This window comes from Passer montanus, unplaced genomic scaffold, assembly GCF_014805655.1.
Source record: "Passer montanus isolate IOZ18808 unplaced genomic scaffold, ASM1480565v1 scaffold10, whole genome shotgun sequence".
Classification (NCBI taxonomy): Eukaryota; Metazoa; Chordata; class Aves; order Passeriformes; family Passeridae; genus Passer; species Passer montanus.
The window spans coordinates 1,356,194-1,374,807 of record NW_024356505.1 but is presented as its reverse complement, the minus strand read 5'-3'; the positions used below and the strand labels follow the sequence as shown (position 1 = coordinate 1,374,807).

Here is an 18,614-nt window from a genome sequence, read left to right as displayed (position 1 = left end):
CCATTTTTTCCACCATGTTTGAAACAATGTGGCATAAGAAATTCCTGTTGATGAATCTATTCTTCACATCCAGGTATGATTGACTGCATGCCAGGATGTTGCTAACCACAGTATTTTACCAGTAGAGGCACAGAATTGACTTGTCCTGGCAAGAACAGTATAAATAAATCTTGCTGAAAAGCCAGTGGGATGTCTCTAGACAGTACATGGCTCAGGATCTAACAGCCTACAAGTCACTGCCCTCCTCACTCTCATGGAACACAAATTTATAAGAGCATTTGGAAGGAGATTAGTGAAACCTTCTAAAGGAATGCAGTTTTTGATCATTTGCATCCTGGACCCCAAATTTCTGACAAACGTGTAGGCTACATGTACCCCTAATTGGGTAGGCTACATGTAAGACTGAAATCAGAATAAAAATAAAATTCACTCCTCTCTGTGAGCTTACTGTATAACTGTGCTATTGTCTTTCCCAGCATTTATTATTCATACTAATTCTGATTTTGATAGAAGAATTACATGATTTGTTGGCTAAACATGCAGGTTTACCACACATCTAAGTGATGATATACAAATAGGTACAGGTAGTACTGAATCTTAGAGATCAACTATTACCTAGAAGAGAGCAATAGAAGTTGGCACTTCTGTGGGGGGTGGGAAGGGCATCAGTCTTTCAGACTATGCCTAAAAATCTGCAGCCTTCCTGGATGTCTCGGTAAGACCTGCTTGCACTGGGAAAGTGAGCTGGGAGGCTGACACACTCTTACAAAAAATTCTGGTTTATTCAGGCATTAAAATGATGTAGACAACAAAAATCCATGTCAAAATTGTCTCAAGAAAAGCCGCGGGTCTATTATCATTAAAAGAATGTTTTTCTTTTACACAATACAGCTAAACAAGAGTACAAGCTCCATGTGTACAGCCTGTGCTGTAGGATTGTCAACTTTGCAGTCTTCATAAAGGCTTAACTTGGATGACAATTCCAATGTTACTATTCTGGAATTTCCTAAATCACTTTTAAATTCTATAAAGGCAAAAAAATAGAAAAGGGGGAGGAAGGAACACCACCAAAAAAGACTAAATATGAGATCAGAGTCCTCCAAGCTACATTATTGTGAACAGAATTCACACTGTTATTTTTTCTTGGTTACCATTAAAATTACACTGCAAACAACCCAGCTGTGTGCTATTTATAACCATCAAATCATTATAAAGACATTTATGCTACAGGCAGCAGCAGTGACATTTTTCCCCCTTCTTTTTCAAGCCAATTAAGCAAGAAGAACATTATAATAACATTTTGCTTTTTTTCCCATTCTCCTTGGTGTTATAGGATAGCTTATTTCTATTGATCAAGACCACAAGAATTCTGTCAAAAGGAACACTGCACTGTAAATATCCTAAATACCAAAATCTTTATTTTGAGCTTCCAATTTAATAAATGCATATATTTAATATTATTTCTCTTGCTGAGAGGACTTTTCCTCATCCAGCATATTTGGCCTAATAGCTGTGGGAAGAAAATCGAAGTGATTCCTGTGTGGGGAAGCTGAGTGAGAAGCAACAAAAGGCGAGAAAACAGACAACCAAAGCTTTGCAGCATTTTCCATGATGCGCTGTCCTGTTCATAATACAAACTTATGTGGAAGCACTGCAAAGGAAAATCTAAACAAAAGCACTTCCTGCTCTTGGCACACAGCATGGAGAGCAAATTTACACTCAGCTTAGTGAAATTTAGTATTGCCATTATGGACAGAGCAGAAATCTGTGCTATGAAACCCTGCATGACAAAAAGTCTGCCAGTCTGAAATAAACAGTTATGCCTGGAACACCGCAGTGTGCCACAGTCAGCAGTATGGGAATTCACCACAGAGCTGGCTATGATGACACCTAGATATTGATCTTGTGGGTAGGACTCATCACCCTTAAATTTAATAGTCAAAAAAGTTAAGTATCTCCCCTAAGCCAGCTGTCTAGACTCTCTTGACAATAAATGAGGAAGGACAGGTATCTCCTGAAGACAATTTATCCTAATCTAAGAAAGGTGTTTCAGGCAGAATGAATCAATGGTTGGAACTGTCTGTTTCTCTCCACTGAACTTAAGATGGAAATCAGAAGACTAACTTAGTCTAGACACTTAACTTTTAGATGACTGAGAGTCAGGGAGATGAATCCAACCCTATCTCTCTATTTGCCACATCACCAGGCACTACCTTATGTGAATAAAGTATAGTTCTAAGTGTTTCTTGGACTTTGAACTTGCTTTAAATCCCATACAATGTTAGGAACAATAAATTTCTTCAAAATCAGTCTACTTTCCAATGCCCAATGAGCACCGGCTTCCAGTGTCCAAGGCCAATCACTGATCTTCCATTTCCTGTAAGCACTGGCTGACTTGACTACAGCAGTAAAACAAACCAGCACAAGTTCTCAATTATCCCATTCGATTAAGAATTTCGCCACAAATCTCACCCATCAGTCACTCAACAAAGAATATATTTCATATATATACAAAAAAACGAGCAACAAGGGGGAAAATGGCACTGACACTTACTTGTCCCAGCGTGCACTCCATGCCACCGAGGAAATCTGCTTCCTTCAGCCCATTGTGATTGCTGCTGATGTCATGGACTTCAAACCGCAATCGCTGCACCTCTTCAAAATAGAAGTCCACCGTGAACAGCTTGGAGAAGACGGGATTTATACAGGTTCGGATCACTTCTGTCCTGTCAACCTGTCACATCGAAAAGAGGTCACGTGAGTGGCTTCTCTTCCTACCAGTGATGGACAGCCATGAATTCCTCAAACACATTTTGCTTGTTTATCAGGACTGACAGCTGATGGAGAGTCCTGTTGGTACTGTCAGCAGCAGCTGCCCTTTCTGTGCTGGGCTGACCACGAGCACAAGACCACCTTCCCTTGCCTCTCCCTTCCAGCAAGTCTTTAGCAGAATAACTGGGAAATAAACTATAGAATAACTACAGAATTTACATCTCCAGCAGTACCCATCCATCACTACAAAACAGCAGCAGAGTGATACCGTTTCATCAAACTAAATGGGAAAGAGTATAACACCGCCAGTAATTACTCATTTCAGATAATTTGCATGATTAGAGAGTGGAGAACTGGATCCAAAGCAACAGCTTTTCTTAAAAAATACGTAAATTTTTCCATCCTTCTAAGCTGCATCACAATAATCTGATGGGTTATACACTGTTTATTCCTACCTCTGAGTGCTAAAACTTCTAAAGAAACATCATTAAATCTATATTGCTATTTCTTAAAAAAATAGTGCTCAAAGATTACTTTCTAGTTCTCTTAAGATGTAGTACTTGGGCTATCTATTTTTTAAATAGGAGTTTGTTATTTTTCATTATGATGCATCGTTGGTGACAACATAAGCAATGAAGCAATTTCCTTTTTTCCACTCTCTTTGCTCCAGCACAGAAAAAAACTTAATAATTCTGTAAGATTAAAGGAACTGATCCTGAAATGAAGTAGGACTTGGTCACATCAGTGACTAGATAGGAGGTGGCTGGTGTGCCATGGAACAGACAAATTAAATTGCTCAGAGGAAGAGTGATGAGATCCTTTGTCTGATTCCTGATCAGGAACATCTGTTGTGCAAAAAATGACAGCCGCTTGCTTCGCTTTTCAGAGTTTATAATGCATTAGCCTTTCTAGTAGTTATCAGCAAGGACACAAAGAGTCAAGCAAATCAAAAGCAGGTTAAGAAATGAACAGTTCCTGGTAGAACAGATTTATTTTAGTGCTCATCAAAGGTGTCAGATTGACAGCTCTGACAGCCGAAATCCTTTAGCTAATCATCAAACAGATGCTACCACTCTTGGAATAGATGCAAACCAGTGTTACCATTGCTGCCTCCTCACACAGCTGTGTCAATGTGCTCTGACTATGCCAGGATGAGACCATCACACAGAAAAAAGAAAGCAACCTTACTTACATATTCATTCTTAATAAATTTGCACAGACTACCTGAAAATGATGGGTTTGACATCAGTCATGCAGAGAATAATAAGAATAATATAAGGTGAGAAAGGATTCCAGCCACCTTCATTCAGAGACTAGTCTATCTCAAAATTTTTTTGTTATCTCCACTAGCAATCGGTATGACTCCAAATCACTATTATTGCTACAAGGAGAAATATTTCTTACGTCAGATAATGATGATAATGATAATGATTAGTTCACTGAGACATTTCTGAGACATCTTCTAAGTGAAAAGTGATCTGATTCAATTCAGAACAGTGGTCATCGAATGAACTAGTCCTTCAGCAGAGCCAATAATAAAAATATTTAAATTCCATTCTCCTAAACTCATTCCTTGTATAAAAACTGTTAATTCAATAGCATAATTTTAATTGTTTCAGTGGTCCAGCAGATATCAGGCAGCAACTGAAGTTTCTGTTACCGTTTCACCTCTTCTCTTCCTTTCTGCTGGAAAGGGTTCTCCACTGTGAAATACATCAAGATTTACACTTGCACTCAACAGAGGTTAAATATGTGGCTGCTCAAGGGAGTAAAGTGCCTGAAAATGGAGGCATAGGTCTTCACACAGGGACATTAAGAATTTCAGTCTCACACAGAGATAAGACATTGTTTGCTTTTTCCAGCCTGTGATTGACTGACATCCTTCCCTTGACAGACACTGTACTGAAATATAGCCATTTCACTGAATTTCCCCAGCCTTCCCACATTATTGAGATGATACATCAAGCCAGCATGTCAGAGCATGGGATTACATGAGAAAAATCTGTATCAAAAGAAGCAATGCCAACAGCTCAACAAGGAATAAAAAATTCTTTGTGTCTCCCTCAGCCATCAGCTATAGAATTAACCCCTATTAGTCCACCTTGCCCCCAGTCTGCTTTGTCAGCATATTTCACAGTTACCCCATCCTTGGCTAGATAGTCGGGAAGTGCCCTCAGCATGGGAAGCTCAGCTGCATTCCCTGGCTTTGATTACTGTGCAGCAGGACTGAGCACTGAGGACCAGCTGGAGTGACTCATGATAAAGAAGCAGCGGCAAACAGAACAGCTCAAAAAATTCCTCAGCTCTCATGGAACATCCTGGTTAGGAGATGCTGCATAAACAAAAGGTATAATGTCCATTTGATTCCTGCCACTTTTTAAAGGCTGTTCTTTCTTCAGTATTCTTGCTCTCATAGTCAATCATAAAGCCTTAACACTCTCTTTAGAAATGCTGGATGAGTGTGAAACCTTAATGAAAACTGGTGAAAATACTATTGCCAAGTGCAGTTTCATGCTGATAACCATCAAAAAGTTAATAATCTATGGGGCTGCAGACACTTACAAAAACAAAACAAAACAAGACAAAAACCCCTGACCTGGTTTTGACTACCAAGTTACCCTAATACCTGCAGGACCTGTTTAATTTCAATCAAAATATCACCATATCAAAATATCATCCTCCATGTTGACCCAAAATACAGGTTCATAGAAGTCTGACAAGATGTCATCCTCAAGCCATGTGCCCTTAAGCCTGTTGTCACCCAAAATCACTTTCACTTATACGGATGATGAAGGCTCAAATACTTAATTCCACAGTTTAGCTTTGTTCAGCCTCATTAACTGAACACTCAGGAAGTTACAATTTCTCAGCATAAATGTTTTCCAAAAGATAATGAAGAACACTAAATCTCCATTACTTTTGGGGAAGTCAGCTTTAAAGTCCAAAACCAGTATGTTATAAGTGAGTGGAACTTACACTTTTGGTTTTGTTACAGAAAACCCTAATCCTGACAAGAGGCAGATTTTTCAACAGGACATGGACAGGGGTCATGCCCACAACTTCAGGATTTGCTGATGCCTGACATATGAGCCATCTGTTATTCTGGGACTTTGCTAGAACAAGAAATTTCTCCAACTCACTGAAGCAGAACAAATTTTCAAAAGAAACAATTGACAGCTACATGCACCTTTGGGCTGTGTCAAGAGGTAAAACTGACCTTAAAAAGAGCAGCGTTCATCTGACACCACGATCTGAACATCTGCTTCATGGTGCAGCTTCATCTGCACTTTCCCTTCAAGGACAATTTAAACAGAGAAAAGGACTTGCATCTTCACCTCCTGGGATGGACTCACACTGCTTTCCCTCTTCATCTCTTTAGGTCCTTGTCACTTCACAGAAGGTGGCATCCTGCTGAGTAGCTAGGATTACTTGGCAGGCCCATCTGGATGCAGCCACCCTGTGAGCTTCCCCTTGGGGAACTATGAATGACATACAAACACCAAAGTTGGCATCCACAGTACAAAGTGCTATCTCATCTGCAGGAATTAAAATCTAGGAAAGAAAACGGGCCTTCTGAATCCTCCTGTCAAACTTGTAGGGAGTTGGAAGCTGAGTTTGAAAGCTGTTTTCTCTCTGTACTGTGGACAGTTGTCAGAAATGTTTGCCTGTTTCCCTACCATCACTGCTGAAGAATTGCAAAACTTTGCAGTCAGACAGCATCAAATTAAAGAAGGCACAAAGGACAGATGAACAAATACTAAAATTCAGGCTTTTTATGCTGTTCATAACTTTTGTCTGTGATTTGCTGAAAAGCAGTGAGTTTTGTAGAACTGTGATAAATACAGTATCTTCTCTGAGGAAGCAGTCTTTGTCCTAGAAAGAAAAATCACTGACAAAGAAGTAATTCAATGGTTGAAGTATCGACCAAGGATCTCCACTTTCCGCCATTAGTAGAGAAGTGAAGCCAAGGGAAAAGATCTAGCCCAAGGGGGATTTTTTTACCTTCTTCTGTCAAAACTAGATGACATTTAAGCTATTGCATAAACAAGGATGAAGATACATCCTACAAAGATTACATAAAAGCTTAGTGTCACCTGGTATCTAGAGCTTTCAAGTGATCATAAAAACAACTTTCTCATTATGTCCCTGGGATTCAGGAAAATGGGGAATTGTCTACAGGACCCAAAGCTCTGCACCTCAAGGCCATGCTTGAGTATTTAGCACAGATCAGTGACGTGGAGAATTCCATGTCCCACATAGATAATTGGTACCTATCTGCTCCCCACTGTATTTCTAGCAGACATGCAAATAGGACAAAAGAAACACATCTTCACCAGTTGTTTCTCAGCATCTTTGAGGTGAAGAGCAGCCTAGGGCCATGAAGAACTCACTGTGTTCTCACCAAAAGGACAGTTTTGGGGGAAACTTTTAATCAGGCTCATGAAATGGTATAGCTGCCTCAAAAATTAAGGAAGATCTTTGTTCTACAAAACGATGGTCTGAAAATTTATACAGGCATTGCAGTTCCTTCAGTGTTTGCTGTAAAAACCTAGTTGAAGAGCCATAAACATTAAAATTCCATTAAATAGAGAATGTGTGTACCACCAGAATGTATTTTTCATGGTTGTTACATTTTCAGCAATTTCTTAGTCCAACGAATTGACCCATTGCTCCTTATACATTTTAGAGGCCAACAAGGGAAAACCAACAGGCTCTATTTTCTGTAGAAGTCATTATAAAATGCTGATTAAACCTAGTAAAATCACATTTGTCAGCTGAGATGACAAAAAGTACAGAGGTGAAGGGGTAGCATTATTTTTAGGTCATCTGAATCTTAACAAGTCTGAAAATTTCCATGATACAGTACCTTAGATGAAAATTTGATACCAAGCAGAAAGCAATTTACACTTTGCTTGCTGGTTTCTGAGAAAGTTATTAATATATTTTTTTATTATTCACAGTGATTTCACAGCACCACACTTCTATCCCACAAATGATAAGTTATTGCAAAGGTCAAAATAATTTATTGCCCTTATTTTCAGTTTAATAGATGATTGAAAACAGTGGAAAGAAATTAGTAGAACCTTAATTCTTTTCAGGCTATAGAGTTCAGAGCTGAGCAAAATCTTCTCAATGTCAGCAGAAACCTTTTGCCACAGGCTGGCTTGAAGAGAAGCATTTAATGTGAATGGTCTTTAACTTACTTGCAATTAATCTCTTTTATTAGTGTACCTATATATGTATTAGAAAACTTATAAACCTCTAAGTCACAGCCATGAAGACCTGCTTTCCAGCACTGGAAAGCTAATATTTAGAAACAGCCCAGACAACTGAAATTACAGGAAAACCAGGATTGTAATTTCTTAATTGAAAAGTTCTTCATTAAGAAAGCCAATTTCTCTGCTAACAGCCACTGACCAGCCTCTGCTTGATTACTTTTCCTTGCTCAGTTACTTCTCATTGCTCTGAAGAAGGAAGCAGATAATTTATTATATACACCATGTAAAAATTCTGTGAGAAGTTCATGGGTGGAGTTTCCTTACATGTTCATAGCTTTTAAAAGAAGAGAGGAATGAGATTGTTGATATGTACTTGCATGTGGTTTGTCTCATTCACTCAGAAACAGCAGTCACAATAGCTCCAAGAATGACTGCACAGTCACTCAGTGCCAGCACTTGAGGGCCGGTACTGAACTCTGTCAGACTTGAAGCCTGTGCAGGTTTCAGAGTCTCATCTGAGCAACTCCAAGCTCTCACACCTAGAAAACACAGAAAAACCATGGGTGCAGTACAGGTTAATTCTAGTGCCAGGCAAATTGTGTTGACATTTTAAGGAGGCAAATGGGGAGTTTCATGGGATTGGAAACAGTGCTGCTCTGTCCCCAGTATGATGAAAGCAGGACCTAAATTGGTTGAGAGCCCTTGTGCCAAGGGAATAGCTGGTTTTCTGGAACAAAAGAGATCTCTGAGGAAGCTACAACAGACCCCTTTAGTTTACAGACCACGTGCAGCTATTGTCAGTGATTTCCTTGGAAGGCCTAAGCTTTTTAGGCTGCATAAAAATACTGGAAGGTGCATGGGTATCCCTCCCACTCACTATCCTTTTGGAAAGCTCAAATACAAGAGAAAAAAAGCAAGAGCTTTGCTAGTGCATTAATGCACAGTTACACTGTTCCTGACTGAATTAGCTACCTGATTTTAGTTTACTCTCCTCTGGAAAGAAACCCTTTCATTTCATTCACATAGTTCTGGGGGTTAGAGACCACCAATTCTTCTCAGCTTAATGTCATGAAACACAAATATTTTGGTCCTGAGTGATAATTTTTAGTCACTGTATGGACTGCTATGAAAGCAGACAGATTACAATTTTTATCTTGTTGGACTTTAATGTAATTCCCTTGGATTTTTAACTATTTTTCTAGTAACATGGCTACTGGGACTCCAGCTGTATCACAGGGAGTCATAGCTGTTGTGTTCCTTAAGTAAAGAGATGATCAGGCATATTACAGGGAAAGAGTGTGCAAACATGAACTTGAGTCAGGTTAAACAGAGGTTTTACAAAAATTTTGCCTAGAAAGGTTTGAAAATAAGCCAGCTGCTCCTCCTGGACAGCAGACTCTGTCTGCTCTGATTTAGACCAGAAACAGTCCCTCACACCATTGGGGACCATCTGAGCTATGAGGACACTGGTTATTTCACATGGCTCCCTCTGCATTCTGTTCTCTATACATTACAAAATACTACTTCTCCCAGAGAAACACATTGCAACCATGTCCCACCACATGACTGTGGTGGGCTAAGAACACCTTAAAATGTCACGTTCATTTTCTTGACACAGGAATGCAGTGCCATAGCACTGGAGGCATGGGAATGTCGGCCGAGCCCCAACAACACCAGTGTCACCACAGGGTGTGTGAGGGCAGGAAGGAACACCAGGACAGCAGCACAGTAACTGGGCTGGACTACCAGTGACACACACACACATCAGGGACTGACCCCTGACCCAGCCTGGCCTCTGGGGCTCTCTCAGTCTCGGCGAGCCCCAACAACACCAGTGTCACCCCAGGGTGTGTGAGGGCAGGAAGGAACACCAGGACAGTAGCACAGCAGCTGGGCTGGACTATCAGTGACACACACACACATCAGGGACTGACCCCTGACCCAGCCTGGCCTCTGGGGCTCTCTCTGTCTCGGCTCAGCTGCCGGCACTGCTCCGACTCTGCACCACCTGCCAGATCTACAGTGGGAAGCGCCCATGGGCAGAGGGGTGGTGAACTTGTGGTCTGGCCAATCCAGGCTCAGGGATGCTGGGGAAAACATGTGAGCCAACTTTAATTTGCCTCTAGTGAATTTAGATTTGACATAAAGCGTGGAATAACAAAGAACTACAGTCCTGACATTTCAACTGAAGAAAAACATAAATGCTGCCACTTCTCTGAGACCAACTGCAGAACTTCCATGGGGAAAGACTGTAAAACATGAAGCTTTTTCTCATCTATTGACCTTGGGCTATAAAGAACAATCCAGCAGCTGTTGCACTGTGAATATCCAAGCCAGTTTTGAAAAGCCAGTTGCAGAACATCTCAGTGAACCAGAAAAGCACAGTGTCTCTTTAGAGCACATCATTAATGTAGCATAAATTAAGGTCTTTTCAATGAACAATGATTAACTGGACTGAAAAGTGAGAGGACCGTGATAAGGTAGAGAGATAGCACTGTCTTTTCCATAAGATATTTTCCATTATCTTACATTTAACATGGGAGCACTTGTAATTCTGAATTTTTTTGTGCAACATTTTGAGTCCTGCTAGAGATAAAACAGAGAAGTCTGAAGAGAGAATGTCAAATCAAGTATGCATAATAGATTTGGGAAACTTCTTGACAGGCAGTGGAAACTCCTTCAAAGCAGTACAAGAATTTAATCTCATGGATTTAGCCTCCAGGGTAGGGTCCCCTCAGGGGTTAAGGGGTCTCAGTCTTTTGGCCCTCACTATCACTGTAGAGTGAAATTCTCATGCCTCAGCAGAGAGCCCTTTTTTCATATCCCTGCTTAAGACATGAAGGTTTCTTCAGAATTAGCTATGAGATATCACTCAGAGGTGACCTAACACAATACCCTCTTGGGTACTGAAGGCTTTAGGCTTACATTTCCAAATAACTAGTTTCTCTTATAGTCTTTTATAAAAAGCTTCAGCATCTGCACATACAGTCTCCTAGTGAGGAAGCACAGAAAACTCCCTGACTCCCTCTGCACAAGACCAGCAGCTGCAGGAGCTGATATTCTGGAGGTCACACCTTCCAGAGTGACCATGGCCATGCACCAAGTTGTGTTTTGCAGTAGGTAGCAATATGAGTGCTGCACCCTTGCCTGCACCAGATTACCGCCTGCAAGGTCATTTAATAGAGACAAGCAATGATTATGCCAAAGTCCTTTATCTTATTCTTGTAAGATTTCTGAGCTGTAACAATCACTTAAAATTGACAACTATAGAATGTTTGGGATAAAGAGTGCATCCACTGAGGTACTCAACACATCCTGATCTGGCCACAAGCAACACAGAAGGACCTAACAGAAATCACACGGCGGCAGGAGAAACCCATGTGCTGTGCTCCTTGCATATTTAACAAGTGCTCACAAACAGCACAAGTGCATAATGACCTGCATCAACTCATATGATAAGGTGCTATAACTCACTCAGATGTGATTACACTGGCATAAGAAAGAAGAGAATTAATTTTTTTCGCTGAAAACTCTTGAATTCTACCTCCAAGCTGAGCCCTGAAGCCTCAATGCTAGACCTTTCTTTACTTGATATCCCAGGTACAGCCCAGATATTCAAAGACTATGATGATGGCCATTTACTATTCCACAACTTTCATTTGATGTTAAGAGCTTCAATCAAATCTTAATTTACATGTCACTGAGGACACAGGCTTTCTGTAGAGGACAAAACTGGTCCTTCAAGTGGTAACAAAAATACTCACATATTTTACCATTTCACTCCACTACTAACTTGCCATGAATTGTTAGCAAGCAGTTTGGTGCCTGGCAGCAGTCTGAAGTCAGAGCACTATGCATTTGGAAGTTCTTCAGCCATATATTCTCACAATTTCCCTCCCAGGTTAGAAAGTGAGCTGTGGGAATACAGGTTTTCACTGAAGCAGTTTCAATTTCATTGTTATTTGACTGCTGTTTTTTAATCTGTTTCTATGGAGAAACACAGTTTTGTTGATAATTTCTGTTCAAGAAGGGAGAGTTTTTTATGTGTCAAATATTTGGCTGCTTTTCCCCTCACAGATAATATTTTAATGTCTCCTGATAAGCTAAATTTTAAGTTCTTTACTGTAAAATTAAATTGTTTTGAGTATTATTTTCATTCACAATACAACAGATGACCTTACCTGCATTACAGTAACAAATAGTGCAAAAAATGGAGTATGATTTAAAATTTGCTAAGCACCTGATGGTTGAGTTTTTCAAATGCCATTGCTTGGGAATTCTCAGCTCATTAACAGAATACTGTACTCACACAATTAGATTTTGTTATATCATGAGACTACAAAGAAATTAATTCAAACTTACTCTAACCAGGATGCAAAGCATTTATTCACTAATTCCACCTTTTATTACTCCAAAACTAACTTCCAGAACTAGTTTTTAGCACAGCCAGATAATCTCACATCCAGGGCACCAGTCTTCTACAGCATTTACAGTCATGTTTCTTCTTTTCCTGATGTCCTGGAGGACAAAAGATTTAGCAGATTGACAAATATGTTGTAGTGTCAGCCTATTGGAACAGCAGGGCAGACGTTTGCTGAACAGCACTTAAGCCTGCACAGAGACCTTTAGAATTGTTCATGGTGGCACAGGATTGATCAGGAGAGAAATCCAACATTATACAATATCTCAGGAATTTACACAAAATTGAGAACAGAGAAACACCAGGTGATGGGATGATCTTTGCTTCCTGAGTATCAGTAGGGCTACATTATACTATGTAAGACGTCTATGCTGCTTCAGTAATTTGCTCTTTAATTAAGTGACTATAAAATTTATTTTGTTAATATATTTATCTTGAGAAAGATTTCCTGCCTCATACACCCAGGTTAGCTAAGCATAACTAATATAGATTCTCAGATGGGTTAATGAATTATGTCAATTGATATAGGCATTAGAAAATTAATTTTCTAATGAAGCACTCATAATTAAAGATTTAATAATTTGTTTTTAATGTTGTATTTCAACTGCTAAATCAATTATATCATGGAGTCATTAGCAGTAGAAAGTCAATGTACTATTACACAAGGTAGAGGGTGCTTTACCAGTTTTTCCTGAATTCCTATACCAGAAGTAACAATTTAGAAGGTCCATTTAAACCAGCTTGAGTCATCGCAAACAACTTGGGAATTTGGACCATGTGCTCGAATGACATCCTGGAAACATAACAGATTTGTTGTGACTAAAGTCCATGATAAAGTATTCTCACTCTTTCTTTTACGCATGGATCTTTTGAAGTTTCTCAACTGGGTTACCATTTGCTGAAGCCATGGCATCTCAACTGCTTGATCTACTATGCAAGATCATCAGTGAAAGCCTTTCTGTAAACTACCACAAAATCCAGGAAATAGAGTAGGGCATTGTTCTTCTCCCGATTATACTGACAAGCACACATTCTGGTATTGAATAGTACAGAATTAATTAGAAGTAGAGAGCAAGTTTAGCTGAATTGTATTACAGTCCTACAGACAACATCCTATCAGACTCCTGACTTGGGACATGTTTAGTGGGTGCTGCAAAGATCTCAGTGAGTTAAGGTTGCTGTAAGTATCTGGTAGTATCTAATTCAAAATGGTTTCTGAAAAACAAGAATATTGTAATCAAACCTCATGTTCATGCATGCTATACAAAGATGTATAAGCTCAATCTGAGATGACCACAGTTTTCCCTTCCCTGAGAATGACTGGTGTCTGGGATACACTACATTCAGGGGTCTTCTTTACTACATCTGACTTGCCTACACAACCACCACAGGCAATAAGCAGCTAAAGCTGCTTCCTGTAATGGCTTCAGGTCCTCCTGGAAAGTGTTATGACTATCCAGGAGTTATTTGTAAACAGTATGTCCACACACATCAGATATGTGCAGCAGACATACACAATATGTCCCTCTTACATTCACCATGATTTATAAAATTGGCCGGTATATGCATAGCTGTTCAGAGGTACAAATGCTCAGAGCATACCAAATCCAGCCTGGTACACCTCTTGGAAACAGCAGGGATGCTAAATGTGGACTTTTTTTCAACAAGTGAGAACAAGATTTGATCACAAAAGACGAGTGTTAGTCTTTCAGTACTTCCATTGAGTGCAAGTAATCCATGTATCTACCTACTCCTGTTCCCTACTATCATGCTCTACGTGATAGTTGAACTGAACTGTAAGTACAGTTTTATGGGTGTAACTTATACATGCTTCACCATGATTTGGTTTGTGTGTATCCCACCATGAGATCTTTCAGTCCAGGCATTCAGGGGTTTTAACGTAGGATGAAGCAGCCAACACCCTGTGCAAGACACTGCACACTAGGAGGGTGGTCAATACAGATGTACAAGAAACCTAGGACAAAGATATCACAGAACAGCCAGATCTAAGCAACCTTCAGACAAACCCCATGGAACTCCCAGGAACTCGCTGTGAAACTGCACATGGTACTGGCCCCAGTAAATAAGCAGTGCCAGCAGGATTTGGTCCTCCTGGTAGATTTTAAAATTGAGCTATGACTGAAGCTATGAAGAAGCAGCCTCGTAGCAAGGCAGGTTTTGATGGAGATTTGTCCATGTATAGCTCATGGCTTCCCTTCTGAGGCTTGTGTAAGGATGGTTTTAGGGACAGACACAGAGACATGAAGAAAAAGCAGCTTCAAAATGAAAACACTGCCCAGGCTCCTCTGACTGTGAGAATAGAGACAAAACACTCAGCATACCCCAGCAGTTCATCATGCTCAGACCATGAAAGAGGATCCCAGTTCCTCCAGCTTGCATGCAAAGCCCACCTGGGGTTACTGCCTGGTGGCTCAGAAGGAATCAGTCCAGTCCAAGGCTATCCACAGCCCTCAGAGCTTCCTGCCCCTACCTCCTGCTCTGGGACACCACTGCAGTGGAATGTGCCTAATTAGTTACTGAGTAATTCATAAGCCATTTGGTCTTTATACATGGGGGTCCTAGAATTTGATTTTGCTGACACTACTGAAAATCTATGAGTGTCAGGGATGAAAGGCATCACCAAGAGCCATTTGGGCTAAAATCTCCCGAATTTTATCCTCAAAAAAAAAAAAAAAAAAAAAAAAAAGCAAAAATTAATGCAGCTAAATATGATCATGTATATTCTTGTCCCAAGAGAATGCTAAGCTTGACTCACAGAATTACCACATTTGGCAGTGAGGCTCTTCCACTTTTAGGGGCTGTAAAACTGTAATAAGCCACAGAAGGCTTTGATTGGATTTCAGTTCTCTCTCTGTGTATTTGAGGTCTTTTCCTGATAGCAGTAATGTTGAAGTCAACAAAACTCAAACATGCATTTTCATGTCTTGCTAAACAATGGAAATGAGAAGAAATGGAAATCAGCAGCACTGCTATTATATATCTGTAGTGTTAAATGTGTTAATTTTCTTTGCATAAAATATATGGCGTTTTATAAACTGGCCTTTCAGCATAGCTAATATATTCCAGGCATGCTTTTTTCGTTTGGTATATTTGGGCAATTTATCCAATGCTTCCATAATTAAAAAAAAAATAAATTCATACCCGCTCCCCACATATCTCCTCTAAAATTCCCTTTGACAAGAATACTTTTCAATACCTTCTCTGAGCATCATGGCAATTTCTATTAACAATTTCCATTCTGATATGGAAATGAGAAATGTAAATAATGCTTGACAAAGTTTGTCTTTAGACCTTGAGCACTGTAGAAAATTGTTTCTACATTGTTGTAGATGTTTGGGGAGAAAACACACTCTTGCATTCTGTTCCAAACTATGAGACTTAGAGCAATGCACTTATTATTCTTCTGTATCAACAGTCCAACCCCAAAAACTGTAAAGGTTGGACTGGAGGATGCTCTTGGTAGCAGTTTCTGTTCAGAGCCTTGTGCAGTCCACAGGCTGAGCTTATTAGGGCTATATTTAAACAAGGAAAGGGTGGGTTCAGGTGTGTACCATCTCTGGGGAGTAATTTTCTGAAAACCATCATCAGGCTGCCACCCAAACAGCCCTGGTGTTAAATAAACTCTGATATGACGCAGGACCTCATAATGATTGCAAAAGTCAAAAGAAAACTCTCCCTTTAGCAACTGAGTGCAACAGGGATTTTGGCTGAACCATGCAGTGGAAACCAGGAGTAGCATGTCAGGGTGCAGTCTGCATTGATCCTACAGCTGTAAAAGTGTAGTCTGCACATAGGTATCAATGAGACAGCCCTTGGGCAGTTTGGTCACTGATGGGACACAGGAAACTTGCAAGCTACACGTGTAAAAAGTCCAGCCTGTAATCCATTCCCTATCAATCTGCCATGTGTTTGGAGCTCCAGGTGATGGCCCTGAAGGACACATAAATATCCTGCACTAAATGACTCATCCCAACATAGCACTTCAGCCTAAAACATGGAGCCCATTCTTCTTGCACATTGAGAAACCAAAGCAGGACTTGGTTTCTGCCAGGTGGAAGCTGTGACATTAGTGATCTAGCAGAGTGATGTGCCATGCAATGGGGAGAAGAACAGGTGAATACCTACCATGGCTAGAGGAAAAAAAAGGCTAGAGAAAAGTGAAAACTCCCATTATATAACCAGGATGAAGTATTGTTCATCCTATCTTATTGCATTCCTGCAGAATAAAAAGATGTTGGTATGAAAAAAAAAATACCACAGACATGCTGATCTCTTCAGCTTCAAATAGAGAGGAACAAGTGCGGTAGACACCAACCATGCCAAAACACATCAATATTCAGATAGAGTAGAGACAGAAGGGATCTTCAAACATTCTGCATCTCTGGAAGCCCAACTTGTTTCAAATCAAGAACTACCCCTTTTAATAAATTCCTGCTGTAATTTTTTGATAGGAGAATCCTCCTGTTTACTCAGAAGAAAGTAGTTCAAGGAGAATGCCTTTCTTCATCTAGACACATTGAAAAACAGGAAGAAAATAGTACAACTAATCAATTATTCATTTCGGTCAAGTCCTATGGTCTTTACTCCTCTTTGTCTACTTCAGACTTCTACCTTTGCTTTTATTTTATCAATGGTAAGGATGACTTCACATTTCCACCAGTTAGCAGATTTTATTTTGTCTCTAACATCACTTCCTGCATTTGCAGAAAGCAAATCTTTTAGAGCTAAATGTATTTAGCAGTCGCCTTTCACTTCAGGCATCCTCATTTCAGCACCTCCCCATCAAGATCTGTACAGTCTGGTTTTTAAGGCTGCTGTGTTCCTGGTGCTCCAACTGATTCCAGCAAGGACTGTAAACACTCAGCACTTTTGAAGGTCAGATATCAAGTGGTGAATAGCAGGACAGGCACAAATCAGCTTGGAGGTTTCCCACAAGAGAATCTAGCTCCTCTGAGCCATGGGGAGCAGAGGGATAGAAAAGCAAGAGTATTGCATGAAATTTGTCCCGAGAGTTACATCAAGTTGTGCAGCGAAGCTGCCGAGAGTGATGGAAGACAGCTCAGGGAATTGATAAATGCATGGAAAACTTACAGTAACTTTCTCCATCCTTTACAGTGTTTCCAACTGCAAGAATCGTGAGTTTTGGCACCTCTCATAAAGATCCCCGCTGCAAACATAACCGTTTTCTTGATTAATGCTATTTTCTTTGTGTTTTTGGGAAAAGTTCTGAAATACAGGAGAATTATCTAGGAATTTGAAAACTGTTTTTATTTTTGATTACAAAAAACTAAAACGGAGGTAACATTGATTTTTCTTAATGCCTTTCTTTTTAGATATCTCATAAGCTGAAAAAGTTGATGCAATGCCCTAAAATGTGTGAACTTTGTTTTGTCAAACTTCGTAATTCCTGCTGTAATGCCATGATTGGTTGGGTCACATGTAGGGAATAAGGCAAGGACTTAATGCTTTTAGGTTTCGGTATCTCAGGTTTGAAACTCTGGCATAAACTGCCAGAGCATAGCATCCCATTTGGTCCTTTGAGTTACAGTATCTTGAACGAGCATTAAACCATTAGTGAAAATTAAAAAACAAAGCTGGCAGCCACTATTGCTATAGTCTTGCTGAAAAACACGTATGTATTAGTGACTCCCTATTATAATTCAAATTGATTTAATGCTAGCTACCAAAAATCTGCTGGAAGTTGCATTCAACCATCAGAATGCCATTAGTAATCTAATCCATAGCAGTCTGATGGTTAATGAGTCTTTTGGAATGTAAATCACTTATCTCAATTTCAGCATCAGTCTTGGTGCAGGGAAGAACAAGCTTCTCCTAATTCAGCTCAACCCTAAAAAAAGTTGTGTTTTTTCCATTAACTACTTAATGATGTTCCAGAGAAATCTAAGTATTAATATGAAATTGCGGAAACATGGCTGTACAAGCTGCTGCCACAAAATGTTTAAGGGACAGGTGCTTTGATGAATCAGATAGATTGGATCTACAACTTTGCAGAATGAATATTGGTATATGCACTGTTTATGAAATTAAAAAAAAAAACAACAAAACCAAATGAGCGAACAAAATCAATCCACTTTGAATCAAAAAAAGACACAAGAACATAAAAGAAGACATATGAATTAGAAACTCTATCTGTTGCTTCATTTCTCCCCAGGATCCAAGCC

At 39.8% G+C, this 18,614-nt stretch overlaps 1 protein-coding gene across 2 annotated transcripts in view; it reads right to left on the bottom strand.

The window, feature by feature from the left end:
- The window catches only part of CPNE4 (copine 4), a 225,344-nt gene that overhangs the window by 107,651 nt on the left and 99,079 nt on the right, over positions 1-18,614 (bottom strand). For both annotated transcript variants that reach the window (XM_039707996.1, XM_039708004.1), the window contains one exon: positions 2,555-2,734. In XM_039707996.1, the coding sequence (XP_039563930.1) occupies positions 2,555-2,734 (180 nt within the window). The remainder of the gene's footprint in view (positions 1-2,554; positions 2,735-18,614) is intronic.